General features: G+C 32.1%; 1 protein-coding gene across 6 annotated transcripts in view; it reads right to left on the bottom strand.

The window, feature by feature from the left end:
• The window catches only part of EFCAB7 (EF-hand calcium binding domain 7), a 50,668-nt gene that overhangs the window by 28,308 nt on the left and 5,985 nt on the right, over positions 1–16,375 (bottom strand). For all 6 annotated transcript variants that reach the window (XM_033409003.2, XM_033408998.2, XM_033408997.2 and 3 more), the window contains exons 3-6: positions 12,057–12,268; positions 11,330–11,416; positions 10,557–10,752; positions 10,014–10,135 (exon numbers count right to left, since the gene is read on the bottom strand). In XM_033409003.2, coding sequence (XP_033264894.2) covers positions 10,014–10,135; positions 10,557–10,752; positions 11,330–11,416; positions 12,057–12,268 — 617 coding nt within the window. The remainder of the gene's footprint in view (positions 1–10,013; positions 10,136–10,556; positions 10,753–11,329; positions 11,417–12,056; positions 12,269–16,375) is intronic.

The raw sequence follows: 16,375 nt of genomic DNA on the forward strand, positions 1-16,375 counted from the left end.
CAGGTCATGAGAGCTGGAAAAGTACTGAAACAAAGTAATAAATGAACATGCTGCTGCAATAATCAGGGTGAGATTAGTGCTTAGAGCATACTAAGAATGAAGAAGTAAGGATTGTTAAAACTGACATGTTGAAAGAAAAAGTGAAAGGACTTTATATTTAAAAGATAAAGTATAATAAACCAGAATAATTGTTTCAAGTCTAGGTAACTAAAAGACTGAATTCATTTCCCAGCTATAGCAAAATGCTGATAAATACCAGTTTTGAGAAAGACCTCTCTATAAAATTAGCTCTACTATCTCTTGGTCTCAAATTCCTTCTCCTAGTTCCAAACCAACATGCTTACATGTGATCTCATAACTAGAACTTCATAACAGGTTTTACTTGAAGATGGTACTTTCTGCAGAAAGTAAAGGATTCTTTGTTGAAGATATGAGAAATTGTTCCATTACCATAGATGTGAGCAAAAATATGCTTTCCACTTTATCATTAGTAGGCTTGCCTACCTATAAGACATATTTCTGTTCCACTCCTAATGGCTTCCAAAAATAGAATATTAATGAGGTTTTGAAGTGACTATATAAAGGATGATTTTGAAAAATTATCTGTTAGTATATTTAAATAATAAGCTCAAGGCTTTAATAATATTAAGATAACAACTGAAAAGGCATGCATTAGCTATGTAACAATAATATCAAAAATATTATTAATCCTGGGACTTCCCTGGTGGCACAGTAATTAAGACTCCACTTTCCCAATGCAGGGCGCCTGGGTTCGATCCCTGGCCAGGGAACTGGATCCCACATGCATGCTGCAACTAAGAGTTCATGTGCCACAACTAAGGAGCCCACGTGCCACAACTAAGGAGTCAGTGAGCTGCAACTAAAAGGAGCCCACCTGCTGCAACTAAGACCTGGCACAACCAAATAAATAAATATTTTTTTAAAAAATATTATTAATCCATTTTAGAAGGATTTACTATGGCACTGAAGAGTCAAGAACAAACATTATTTACATTGATATTGATATCTTACTCACATTTTTAAAGGCTAAACTATCTTAACATATACTTACACACCATTTTTCTACTATGTAAATTATAATTACATTTATATTTTATATTATTTTACTGGTACCAAAATACATTTAAAATTAGAAATTTAAAAATAAGGAAAAGAAGTCCCCATAGTTCTACCACCCTAGTTTGATTCTTATGTAATCATTCCTAATACTGACTTTATATAAAAACCTATTTTTTTACATTCTAATTAATATTATTTTATGTCCTGACTTTTTCATTTAATGTTATATCTGAAACATTGTGCTATTGAAAAGGAACAAAGTTGAAGAACTAACATTTCCTGATTTTACTACAAAGCTACATTAATCAACACAGTGTGATACTGGCATAAAGACAAACATATAGACCAACGGAACAGAAAAGATAAACCAGAAGTAAACTCTCATAAATATGGTCAAATGATTTTCAACAAGGGTGCCAAGGCAATTCAAATTTCAACAAACGGGGCTGTGAAAACTGGATATCCCTGTGCAAAATAATCACTTTGAACCCTTACCTTATACCATAAACTAAAATTAACACAAAATGGATCTAAGACTTAAATGTAAGTACTAAAATTACAAAACTCTGAGAAGAAAACATAGGGCGAAAGCTTCATGACATTAGATTTGGCAATGATTTCTTGGATATGACACTCCAAAAGCATAGGCAACAACAAAAATATATAGATAAACTGAATTCATCAAAATTAAAAAACCCGGGCTTCCCTGGTGGCACAGTCATTGAGAGTCTGCCTGCCGATGCAGGGGACGCGGGTTCGTGCCCCGGTCCAGGAAGATCCCACATGCCGCAGAGCGGCTAGGCCCATGAGCCATGGCCGCTGAGCCTGCGCGTCCAGAGCCTGTGCGCTGCAACAGGAGAGGCCACAACAGTGAAAGGCCCGCGTAGCGCAAAAAAAAAAAAAAAAAAAAAAAAAAATTAAAAACCCTTTGTGCATCAAAGGACACTATCAACACAGTGAAAAGGCAACCCACATAGTGGGAGAAAATATCTGCAAATCATATATCTGAAATGGAGTATTATCCAGATTATACTAAAAACTCCTACAACTCAACAAGAAAGCAAAAAAAAGAAACCAACTAAAAAATGGCCATAGGGCTTGAACAGATATTTCTCCGAAGAAGATACACAGATGGCCAATAAGCATATGAAAAGATGCTCAGCATTATCATTAGAGAAATGCAAATCAGAACCACAATGAGTTACCACCTCATACCCCCTAGGATGGCTATTAAAAAAAAAAACAGATAATAACAAGTGCTGACAAGGACGTGGAGAAATTGGAACACTTGTGCATTGCTCATAGGAATGTAAAGTGAAGAAGCCACTGTGGAAAAGGTTTGACAGTTCCTCCCCAAAAATTAAACATAGAATTACCATATGATCTAGCAATTCTACTTCTGGGTACATACCCAAAAGAACTGAAAGCAAAGACTCAAATATATAAAATGTCCATTGACAAATGAATGGATAAACAAAATATGGTATATACCTACAATGGGATATCATTCAGCTTTAAAAAGGAATGAAATTCTGACACATGCTACACATGGATGAACCTTGAGGACATATGCTAAGTGAAGTATGCCAAAACAAAAGCAAAAGGACAAATATTGTATGCTTTCACTGATATGAGGTAGCTAGGATCGTTAAATTCAGAGACAGAAAGTACAACGGCATTTGCCAGGAGCTGAGGGCAGGAGGAAATGAGGAGTTATTGTTTAATGGGTACAGTTTCAAGTGGAGATGATGAAAAAGTTCTGGACATGGATGGTGGTAGTGGTCTTAAAACAACACAAATGTATTTAAGGCCACAGACTCATACATTTTAAAATGGTTAAAATGGTAAATTTAATGTTATGTGTATTTTAGCATGATAAAAAAAATTTTGCTAAGCAATATTCAAATTTTCAATTTAACTGGTTCTTTTATTACCCATTGAGTTTGTATACCATTACTTACTTAACTATTTCTAAAGTGTTGGACATGTAGGTTATCAGTATAGATAATGCTAAAATGAATACTATTTTGTCTAAATGCTTTTCTTCTGATGAATATCCTTTAGAAGAATTTCTAAGCAAGAAGTATGTGGGGACTTCCCTGGTGGTGCAGTAGTTGGGAATCCGCCTGCCAATGCAGGGGACACAGGTTCAAGCCCTGGTCCGGGAAGATCCCACATGCCGTGGAGCAACTAAGCCCATGTGCCACAACTACTGAGCCTGCGCTCTGGAGCCCACGAGCCACAGCTGCTGAGCCCATGTGCCACAACTACTGAGGCCCACATGCCTAGAGCCTGTGCTCTGCAACAGGAGAGACCAGCGCAATGAGAGGCCTGTGCACCCAAGGGAAAAGTAGCCCCCACTCACCACAACTAGAGGAAGTCCGTGTGCAGCAATGAAGACCCAACGCAGCCAAAAATAAATAAAATAAAAATAAACAAACTTTTTAAAAAGTATGTGTATTTTTAAGGCTAATGACATATGTTCATACTGCTTTATAAAAGCGATGCAACTTTACAGTTGTGATAATTTGATAATTTGTTATTACCATAACTTGGTCAGTAGTGTTACCATTAAAAAATTGGTTAGTGGTTTGGGATACTTTCTTAAGCTAGGTGTGAGTACATAAAATATTCATTATAGTATTCCATATATTTTTGTATATGGTATTGTTAATGATTTTTTACAATAATTTATATTAATGTAATAAAATATAATAAATTAAAATGGTATTGTAATGATTTTTGCATTAATTTCCCTAATTACTAGCAAGGTTGAACATTTCCCCATGTGTTTATAATTTTGTCTCCTTCTGTGTGAACTGCCTATTTATCCCTTATTGTCATAGATCTATTGTGGACTTGGTATTTTTCTTACATATTTTAATAAGTTATTTTGATTATTTTAAATATTAATCACCTTTGTAAACTTTGTTGCAGGTATTTTCTCTATTTCCTTTAATTTTAGTTTTGGTTATTTTTCAATTATGTAAGTTTTCCATTGTTATATTCATCTTTTCTTTAGAGATTTCTTCTTAAACCGAATTTTAAGAAATTATCATTATTGCTAAACTATTACTCAAGCTTTTAGTCAGTCATTAGTCACATGCACTGTCACACCTTTGGGGTATAAAAGATATGTGTATTGGGCTTCCCTGGTGGCGCAGTGGTTGGGAGTCCGCCTGCTGATGCAGGGGACACGGGTTCGTGCCCCGGTCCGGGAAGATCCCACATGCCGCGGAGCAGCTGGGCCCGTAAGCCATGCCCGCTGAGCGCGTCCGGACCCTGCGCTCCGCAACGGGAGAGGCCACAATAGTGAGAGGCCCACGTACCGCAAAAAAAAAATATGTGTACTTTTAATTCTGAGAAATTAAAATGTGACCTTAAATTATTGGAATTCATCTTCACAAGTATACTGCCCATGACAGAAACAAGTCATTATACATGATATTTCAACAACATCCCTATAAGACAATATGGGGTAGATATAAATTAGTCATTTTAATAAACAGACAAATTGAGATACCCATAGATTATATGGGTTCAGAGTTATACAAGGAGTTTGTAGAAATATTAGGTGTAGAGTCTAAGACTTCTGGATCAAAGCTTTACCATTAAATCATGTTTCTAAAAGAAAATATACTCAAGGTACTAAATTCAAAATTTTTATAACACAATGAGGTTCAAAGTTGGGCTTGAGTCAAAAGTTCAACTGTTAATGATGAGTAAGAGTATGTACAGACTTTCATTTAGCCTCCCTGTAAATCTCTTGGATGGGAATGTACTATTGACTAACAACAGATGCTGACATTATTTCAAAGCCAATTGTCCTGAACATAATCAACATGACCTTGGACGATGATGACTGCCACAGATAAGAAAGGAAAGATACAATCATATGGAATTTTGAGACAGTTTGAACTAAGATTCTGACATCAAACGGAAAACACTTAAACTGTTTTCCTTTCAATCAATTTTTTAAAAATAATTATTTATTTATTTATTTGGTTGCACCAGGTCTCAGTTGCAGCAGGCAGGCTCCTTAGTTGCAGCACGCGTGGAATTTAATCTAATATAACTTATGAATATATTTTTTACATTTACCCAACTGGAATGGTAAAGGATACTAGTTTAGAATTACAGAATATTAAAGGTAGAAGTCTAAAAAGCAATTCAGTCAGACTTCTCTTTTGACTGATGAAACTCTGAAAAATAAAGTGATATGCTTAATTCACAATCCTCGTTGATTGCAGAACCAGACCTGAACCTAAGTATCCTTACTTTCTCTCCAAACTACCAGCTATATTCAAAATTCTTTTTTTCCCCACATTTAAATATCTGCCATGATTTTTCTAAAGCTAATATTTTTAAAACTTCATGTTTATAAAATTATCATAAGTATGATAACTCATTATCATTCAGAATTATACATATACTGAAGTGTTAAGATAAACATAATTATTTGGTTTTCTTACTAAAAAAATGTAGATTTTAGTATCTAAAAAATTTCTTAAATTTGTATTGGAACCATGGGTATAGCAGCCTCCTACTCTCCGGTTAAAAAATGTTTAAATGAAACTAAAAAACAATGCACTTTGCCTGGTACACATAGTGAAAAGTACTTGTGGCATTTGGGAAACTCAAAAATGGAAGAGTTTCTCCATGTGCTTATGGTATCTCTGGATGATAGGAGATGCTTTATAAAATTTAGCTGGGGAGCGAATTAAGTATTTTTATTAGACGTCTTTCCTAAGTTCCAATTTTAGAAAAGGTACAGGTAGAAGGGAATTTACAAGTTTCTTTGAAAGACAATCACTCTGAATACAACACATGGTTAATAAGGCTGGAAAATGGTAAGAAAACAGCTATTATTAAATAGAAGAAAACCTATATATTATATATATCAACCAAACTTCAATGTGATAATCAGTTTACTTTGAATATTAAATAACACCACTAGGAGAATTTGTAGCTCTCTTGTTTGAAAGGAAGAATTCAAATTCTTAAGATCTGTCAGAGTTATTAAACACACAATGCTTATTCAACCCCAAATTTACTTTAAAACAAATAGACTTTCAATCACACAGAGCTTTTTCTCTAGGACCTAGACTAAAATGTTATGAATTAAAAGGAAAAAAGTACTGACAAATTGGCTGGCTCATTCAAATAAATCAACTTGAAAGGATTATAGATTAAGTTGACAGTTTGAGTATTATGAGAAAAATGGAAGAAGGTTGAGTTTTTAAAAAATTCTTAGAATGATAGAGTAAGAAATTCCATGTATGATATAATTTTTGACAATATAAAGCAGAAATAAAATAGTAGCTTGTAATTCTTATATAGGGCATAAGGTGGTGCTATATTCTACCAATTCAAGTAAATTCATATAAAAGGAAAAAACTGTTAATTCATTTGTCATATACAAATATTATTTATTTTCATTCACAATGCATAAGGAAATGCTTAAAAGCATAAATTAAAAATAGTAAATTTGAAAATTCTAGCTCTCAAAACTTAAATATATCAGTAAAGTTACATTTTTCTTGGAACACTGTAGAGAACATGATTTGTTTGACACACAATTCTGTATTATTAAGGTGAGGTAGAATTATTAAGCAGTAGATCTGCCATAGACTTAGTCAAAGGAGGAACTTCTATGTCATCATTATCATCATCATCATCACGTTGTTTTCTATAAAGATACCGTATGTCACGCTATTAGAAGGCTATTTACTTTTTGTTAAGTAGGTAAACAGACTGCTATTGAACTTTTTGTTATTAAAGAATTATAAACTGTACATACTTAAAAACTGTACATACTTAAAAACAGGAGGTTAAATAGATGATTTATAAGGGGAAAATTTGATATAGATTGCTCACCTAATTGACAATTTGAATTGATCAACATTTTGAAAATGAGAGATTTTATAAGAAAATTACTATTTGGAGCCTTCACAAAAATTAAGTTAGACAACCATCTCAAGTCTAAAATGTTTATATTTGTATTGTTTTACATATATAGACATATATAACCTACATGTTACACAACATATTCACATACAACACATATGTTGTATTATATATATGTTACACAACACATATATATGTAAAATATATGTAGACATACTCTAACTAGGAATCTGGATATAGTATTGCATCTCTGGAGCTTACAACTCATGGCTTTCTCTAATTTTAGTCATGACTGGCAACTGAAGCTATATTTCTCTCAAAGAAAAATTTCTGACACTCCTTGTACATTATGAAACCTAAGTAAATAGAGAAAATTCAGGATTAAAAAAAGAATAGTAATACAGTACCTACATATGGTATACAGAAAGTAACACATGTATAATCCCTGTGAAGGTCGTACTTTCCTCTCATAATTCAGGTCTTTTACCATTTGTATAGATTTATGATTTAAAATCTGGCTTATGTGTACCCCATTACAATAATTTTCTAATTTCTGAAAAGACCTTTCTTTTCTGTCCCAATTCCATACTTCTCCACTCCACATGAAACTGAGGTACCCAAACTTGTTTAAAATAGATATAAAGTATTTGAAGAAAATTAATTTAATAATTCTTTTAATAACTTATTCTATCAATCTCAATTAAAACAAATTATACAATAATTGTATTCCTAACCAAATACTTCTTAGAGTTGTTGTGAAACTTAAGAAATATATAAAATTTAAGAAATTTTAAAAAATAACTTCAAGGTAAAATGCAAACAAAGAACTGAACCCTGCTGAATAGCAAAAGGATCACAGATTTTTAAAAAAAATCATTTCAGCTCATCTAAGAAATATCAGCGAGTACAAACAGTGGGCAATATCAAGATCAGAAAAAGGACATAAAAAGGTAAGTAATACGAAAGCTATGAAGTATTTCTAAAAGACGTTAAATTTTATATGAAAGTCACAGAATTTACGAGTTGACAGTACACCATCTTCTTTTAATCATTAAATTCTCCTACTATCTTTTACCTAATTCCTAATTATCATCAGTACCTTTCCTTGCTCTTGATGTCTTAGATGCAAAACTTTAGTCTTTTGTTATACAATCACTATGGCCTACAGATTAATTTTGGTGTTGTCTATTAGAGTTGTCCCTTCCTTACTATGTTCAGGTACTACCCTTGGCCTAGCTGTACTTACTTTATATCTGAATAACTCTATCAGCCTCTCTATAGTCTCCCTAATTTGAAGTCTCCATATACAATATACAACAGTATAATAACTTTTCTTAAACTATACTTTCATCATGTTATTCCCACATAAAGATCTACAGTAATTTCTTAGTTCCATAATAATATTAATAACAATATTATTTATTAAAGTAAAACTATGTCCCTGGCATTGTGCTAAATTATTTATATATGTTAGATGATTTAAATCTTTCAAAAACACACTAAATATAATTATTCCCAATTTATAGATAAGGAAACTAAAACTCAGAGGGGCTGCTGACTAACTTACCAAAGGTCACACAGTTATTAAGTGATAAAGCTAAAAGTTAAACACAGGTCTGTCTATTCAAAGGTTTTAATCAGCACCTTAGAACAGTGCTTTGCACAAAGTAGTCATTCAATAAATATGTGTTGGTGTGGGAATTCCCTGGTGGTCCAGTGGTTAGGACTTCACGTTTTCACTGCTGAGGGCCCGAGTTCAATTCCTGGTCGGGGAACTAAGATCCCACAAGCCACACTGCTTGGTGCGGCCTAAATAAATAAATAAATATTTGTTGAATAAATGAAATGCTATACTAACTTGGTATATTGTTAATAATGAAATGAAAATTTTTATTTTTTTAATTCAGGGCCCATTACACTAAGCAAAATAGCTCGCATATGTTACCTTTTTAATGAATATTTGTTGAGCTGAACTAAATTGAACTGTACTGGTATGTACCCAATTAATAAGAGCATGAAACAGAGAAAAAGTTTTATTATGGCTTTAATATAACCCATATTAATATTTATTTATATTTTATAAAATTATATTTATTTACACTTTTGAATCGGGTAAGCAACAATTATTTAAGTTGATTTTATTAGTTAGCATTTAATTTAGTTGCAAAATACAGAAAGTTTCCACTGGTGGAAAATAATATTGTTGGAACACTAAATATTGTGTGTGAACATGTTGGACATGCACACCAAATTGCTTAGGGTGTATAGATTCCTAAACAGTCTGAACAAAATTCCTTGGAGATAATGTTTTAAAATTTTAATATAGAACAAATGTCACTGTCTAGCAATTTAAAGATATAAGGGACTTCAGAGTTCAATATCAAATACAGAGTTGTTATTTGAAACAAAAATGTAGCTCTTGAGAAAAATCAGTTCCGTTTTCTAACAGCAGTTATAGTATGTGGTCATAACCATTTTTCCCCCTAGGTACACATTTTTAATGTATCCTAGCAGTTTCCAGTTGATGTTTTATATGTCTGTAGCTATTATTTTCTGTTGAAAGAAAACTAGTAAAGGTTGAGTCTAGAAAGGGAAAACAAAGGAAGATCAATATTAACACTCTACAAATATTGACTTAGCAAAGTGACTTTGTTGTCTTTCTCTCAAAGGAACTGATATTGAATGAATGATTTATTTATAAGAAACACCTATGAAAAGTATTTGTTAAACAAAACCAAAAAATTGCTTGGCAAAGTACATAATTGCATAATCTATTCATCAAGTTCAAAAACTGAAGAGTCATCATTTTTAAACTGAAGACCATTTAATAATATTCTTATCCATCATTTTCACTTTAAATTTATTAAAACTGTCTTATAGGTAGAAATGCTACAATCCACAGAAAACCTCAAAGAATTACTTCATAAACTTTACTTGTTCTCTGTAAACACCAAAAAGTTATTAATAAACTTAATGTCAAATTTGTTTTCAGAAAAAGTCATACCTATTCACTTAAAATACTATACCTTTATTGAGTTTGGCTCAGTTAACTTTGAGTTTTGCTTACTACTAGCGCCCATGGTAATTGTGAAAGAAACAGATGTTCTGAACTCTCTAGTTGTTGTCAGTAAAGAACTCCTGGTGTCTCCTGTAACAAGTAATAGTTATTCAGTCTCACATTATGAAAAGCTGTCAATAAGAAGTCTGTTTCTGAACACAGTGTAGTATGAAAGGACTATGTATTAATTTCATTCTCTTTGTTCTTCCTATTGAAATAAACTCAAAAGTTTTATATTTATCAGACTTTAATGGCTCCTAATTTCTGATCTACTAATAAGATTCTTTATTTCAATCTGTCATCTTTTAGCCTGAAATTTTACTTTTAATAAAATATAATGAGCAAAGCCAAGTCAAGTTCCATAATAAAATTTTACTTCAATAGATTTTTATAGCTAAGTGAGTCTAGAAACAGTAGCTAACAAAAGTTTGTTTTATCACTGATAAGCTAAGATGGAAAGAAAAATTTATCTGAATATGATCCTTAATTCTTGAACAAGAAAAGTAAATACCTTTATTTGAGAATGATTCCTGATCAGTTTTTCTTATGATGTTGGGTGATGGTTTTGGTACTGGTGATGGGTCCCTTTCAGGGGACCCTTCCATGTGGCTTCCAAACTGTTGACGCCTCAGTTTACTGTCAACCTCCAATTTTTCTAGCGTAGTTTTGAGACATTGTTCATTGGTTGTCATATATAATTTACAAAACTATAGGAAACAAGTACTCCAGTGGGTAAAACATTCAATCATACATTTGGGAGGAGAAAGAAAATGCACATTAGTAGGCAAGGGATAGACTGATAGATGAAATATATTTCCTATTGAACTAGGTTACTCATTTTATTTTCTTGAATCAGACTGACCACCCTCAAGTGACCTAGTGAAATGCAGCCATGATTCAATAAGGAGGCCATACCCTGAGTGAAAATAAAATGTTACACAAAGAAAGGTGATTTATTATTATTTTTTTACAAGACATGTGTAGACTTGCGTTTGTTCTAAATAATTTTTATGATTCTTCCACTCCAGAAGAGGCATATTCAAAGAGGAGTGTGTGTGTGTGTGTGTGTGTGTGTGTGTGTGTGAGCACATGCATGTATTTTAACTTGGTTACATTATTTTTCAGGTAGTCATTCAGATTACAATTGTGGGACTGGAGAGATTAAATTTCAAGTACAATTAGTACTTAATATATAAATATATCATTGTCAATATTTAAAAGATGTGTGCGTTTAAAAATACTTCTATACAGTAAACAAATTTACATCAGTATGAGCTTATGTACCTTGATGTAGTCAAATTTGCCATCAGCATTTACGTCAGCCAAATTTATTATGGCATTTACCTCTTCTCGAGTCATCTTCTCACCTCTCTGGAAAAAAAAGATTTATTTTAAAGCAACATGTCTATCACTTTGTTATGCACGGGGAGAGTGGAAATTAATTTTAATCTTTTCTACAAGTAAATTTGAATATATGATTTCATTAAAAATCTCAGAATGAGTATTATGTCAAGCAAAAATGAACCTATTATATGAAATAAAATTTCACAATTTTCACAATTAAATTGTATAAAAGTGTGCTGAATTTCAGTTTACTAAATTTCAACAATATATATCATAGATTCAGTAATAACTACTATTAAATTCAGAGTAACAATACTTTCTCATGCTGTACCAAGAAACAGAATGGTTTCTGAATCTCATTTATACTTTAGTTCTCTTTTACTTATCACATATGAACCTATCACTGATTTACAAAGAGTTCTGGCAGGAAAGAATTGCAAAGGAGCACAAGAGGATTACAACACAGGCTCAATTTTATACTTTATCTTTTATTTATAAAGCACCTTTCATCCAGAAGGATCCTTAAGTACTTTACAAACAACATATATGTGATTCATTTCACCTGCCAGTGAAATAGTTATTTCTGATGTGGACTTTGGTAGCCAAAGCTCGATTCCAAGTTGTTCTGCAAAACATGCATATTACAAAACTGTTTCACAGATCTTACCTTTGTTAGAAGTTTATAAAGATCAGTGTGTAAAATAGAGCCATCATCATTTACATCTAATTGCTTAAATGATTTTAGCAATTCTGCTTTTGAAGTAGGTTTTTCCTTTCTTAAAATTAAACAAAAATCATCAAAATTCAGTTTGGCAGTTTGAGGAGTCCAATACTTATTAATGGTCTTTTGGGATGGATTTCTTCCTGCATGCTGAAGAGCTGCCCAATAAAACAAGTATTATTTGTTACAGTAACATTTGGAATTGGTATTTAAGTGCATTTTTAAAAAAATCATTATGTACTACAATATTATACGAAAGTACACACATACCAATACATTACCTTTGATGTTGATAATCTAGTGCTATCAATGTATGCCTAACTTTCAAAAATGACAATATACATATATGTTACCAGCTAAAGATTCTCAAATATATTAAAATGCCAGAATTAAATAGATTTTTCCTATTCTGATAGTTGGTTCTCAACTTACATAGTTTAATTAACTGACAATATCTGAGTTACTTCATAAGAGTGCCTGGAGAAAAAAAAAGATCTAATAACAACCATTCACTTAATTGTTTTGAGGACATAGGAATAAAAAAAAGCATAAATTATTACTTTTTCTGGCTCAACAAATATCTTAATGAAATGAGTAAATCATTAGTTTGAGAATATCACTGACAACAAGTCATGATATTTAAAATGTTCATCACTGCCAGCTATTAGTTTCAAGAACATGAATCATGTCCCAAATGTCAAATACATGCACAAAATGTATCCTACTTGCAGTTACAGCCCTGCTAAAAATCAAGAATGTCAACAAACTTTGAGAGAACTCTATTATAGAGATGCAATGCTCAAATTACTTTTCATTTTTAACCAGAACATTTAAAAATAGTCCTATAACCAGTTATTTATAAGACATTCCTATTTTAAAAGCTATGCCCTTATAACTATGAGAAGCAAAGAATTACAATGTGAGAAAGGCTTTGTATATTTGCAGGTCATATCACACTAAAATATAATGGTTTTAAACAATTGTAGATATTCTGTACAGTTGAATAGGAGTAACTTGGTAATTTGCAAATAGACTAATCTCTTCATATTAAGGCTTTAATATCTTAACACTATCTAAAATGATGCAATAGTAAGTTTCCTAAGCACCACAGACAAAATTAACAGAATTTTAAAAGGTGTAACTGTCCTGAATTATACTACAAACTTCTATTATAAAACTTTATGTTGGATATTTCCAACTATCTTAGGTGAGATTTCACAAGATCTATGCATTGTCAATCACCATTAAAAACTGATAATCTAGATACTCTACAATTTAATGTAATAAGGAATAATATATAAAAAACAATTTAACTAAAGAAATATCCTCAAGGAAATAGAAACCAGATCAAGGCAATAAAATGCAGACATTTGTGAGTCCATTATATTGAACATTCATTGTACACAAGAATAATATGAGGTGATTTTTTATTTTTAAAGATATAAGCTTCTTGGTTCCTAAGAAGTTTTATAATCTAAATAGTAAGTCCACACCTTAAGTGTAAAGTTGCTACTGGTGGTCAAGATTTATGGTTAATAACATATTAGAAGTTAACTGACTAAGATGAATGTTCCCATCTTCCACATTATGCCAGTGCATTGTACCTAGATAACATAAACTTTGGCAAAGAAACAGAAACAAGATCATCAACTAGAGGTGACTCTCAGAGTTACCAAAAGTTACAGCTATAGCAATTGCCATCTTCCATTCACCTAGAAAGCCTTTGTGGAAATTTGTAACAGTGGAGATAACATGGCTTCTTAAATTTCCACACGTTTATTTTGGAAGTAAACAAAAGCCCTAATTACCATGTTGCCCAGGAATAAAAGATAAGTACTCTGCCTAGTGTATAAGTGGACAATTCCTTAATTCATCTATCAAGATAATCACAAAAAGGGCATATGTGTTTTAGGATTCCATCCCCAGTCAGCCTCCTCCCTTTAAAATCTGGGAATACAAGTAGGACCTAAATGAAGTTGTGATTTAAAGTCAAAAGTCCATGTGAAAAAAATGGTATTTTCTGTCCAGCTCTGGAAAAACAGATATGTAACTCTTTCCCACAAGTGGCAGCTCAAATGCTTGTTGCTATCTTCAATAACAAAATTTTTTAAACTATTTTTTAAATTACTGTTGTCTAAAAGAACAACTTTCTCAGAATAAAATTATTTTCCCCAAAACATGGTATTAACTAAACATTCCCGTATCTAAGAAATAGGTACAATACTAACCAAACTTTAATCTTTAGTTTTAGAATTAGTTGGAGCCCATTATTAAGTCCAATAACAGTGAAAACACAATGTAATTGTAGATGTTTAAAGGTTTACACCAAAATACTGATCTTCTGCCAGGGTTTACTTTAAGCTTTGACATGAGTTTATAATACCTGTATTATTTGTAAGCTGGGAAAAAAAGGAACTCTAAAGTTCTCTTTGACTTTCCATTTCCAAATAAGCTAAAGTACTGCTTTATCCTATTTCAAAATGGAATGTCAAAGCACATGTATGTGCATAAGTGGCAGAAGGTTATAGATGAAAGGCATAAAAGTTTAAGAAAGAGAATCACTGGTTCACACAACCAGTTTTTTAAAATCTAGATTAACTGAAATCAATCATTACAATTTTACAAAGAATACTCCACCATAAAATCAAAAGTTGAAGAGATGAACACTGCATTATTGTCTTCCCAGATAATTCTATACGACTGATAACACCTTAGTAATACATACTCATTGATTTAAACTAAATGCCATAGTAGCAGAAAACATGTTAAACTTTTACACTTAGTAGATTCATGATCTCAACCAATATCCAAAAGAATAGAGAGAAAAAACTAAAATTATAGTTTATAATAAAATATAAATTTTAATCTTTTCAATTTTTATATTTCCCAAAATGGGTTTCCTCAAATAGATATCTTATTGCATACAAATCCAAGACCCTGTTGCAAGAATATGTCAGATTTTTTATTTCAGGAAACTGCTTCTAAAGTTGGCAAAAAAACTCAGTTTTTCTACTCATAAAGTTATTAGCCTTGATGAAACCGACATGAGTATAGTATTATCTGGTATTGTTGTTTCCCACTTTCTTAAGACTAAAGACCTCTAAGTCATTTGACACACCTAGTAAGGACCAAATTCACTGGTTTGGGGGATATTTGCACCAGAAGGTTTAAAATATAATGGAAAACACAACCATACAAAATCTATGGGATGCAGAAAAAGCAGTTATTAGAGTAAAGTTCATAGCGATACAGGCCTTCCTCAAAAAAAAAGAAAAATCTCAAATAAACAACCTAAACTACCACTTAAAAGGATTAGAAAAAGAACAAACAAAACCTAAAGTCAGCAGAAGGAAGGAAGGAAGAAAGATCAGACAGGAAATAAATAAAACAGAGCTTAAAAAAAAAACAATAGAAAAAGTCGATAAAACCAAAAGCTGGTTTTTGAAAGGATAAACAAGACTGACAAACCTCTGGCCAGGCTCACCAAGAAGAGAGAACACAAATAAACAAAGTAAGAAATGAAAAAGGAGACATAAGAACTGATGCCACAGAAAAACAAAAATACCACACGGGAATAGTATGAAAAATCATATGCCAACAAATTTGACAACCTAGAAGAAATGGACAAGTTTCTAGAAACATACAGCCCACCAAAATTAAATCAAGAAGAAATAGATAATTTGAACAGATGGATCACTAGAACTGAAATAGAATCTGTAATTTAAAAACTCCCTACCAACAAAAGTCCAGGACCAGATGGTTTCACAGGCAAATTCTACCAAACATACAAAGAAGAACTTATACTGATCCTTCTCAAACTCTTTCAAAACGTTGAAGAGGAGGGAACACTCCCAAGGTCATTCAATGAAGCCACCATCACCCTGATACCAAAACCAGACAAAGACACCACGAAATAAGAAAATTGCAGGCCAATACCTTTGATGAATATAGATGCAAAAATTCTCAACAAAATATTAGCAAACCAAATCCAACAATGCATAAAAAAGATCATACACCACAACCAAGTGGGATTCATCCCAAGTTCACAAGGATGGCTCAACATATGCAAATCAATCAATTTTGTTTATGATACACCACATAAACAAAAGAAAACTCAAAAACCACATCATCATCTCAATAGATGCAAAAAAAGCACTTGACAAAATCCAACATCCATTCATGATAAAAACTCTTACCAAAGTGGGTATAGAGGGAACATATCTCAAAATAGTAAAAGCTATATATGACAAACCCACAGCCAATAT

The sequence above is a fragment of the Orcinus orca genome, chromosome 1 (assembly GCF_937001465.1).
Source record: "Orcinus orca chromosome 1, mOrcOrc1.1, whole genome shotgun sequence".
In the NCBI taxonomy this organism is placed as follows: Eukaryota; Metazoa; Chordata; class Mammalia; order Artiodactyla; family Delphinidae; genus Orcinus; species Orcinus orca.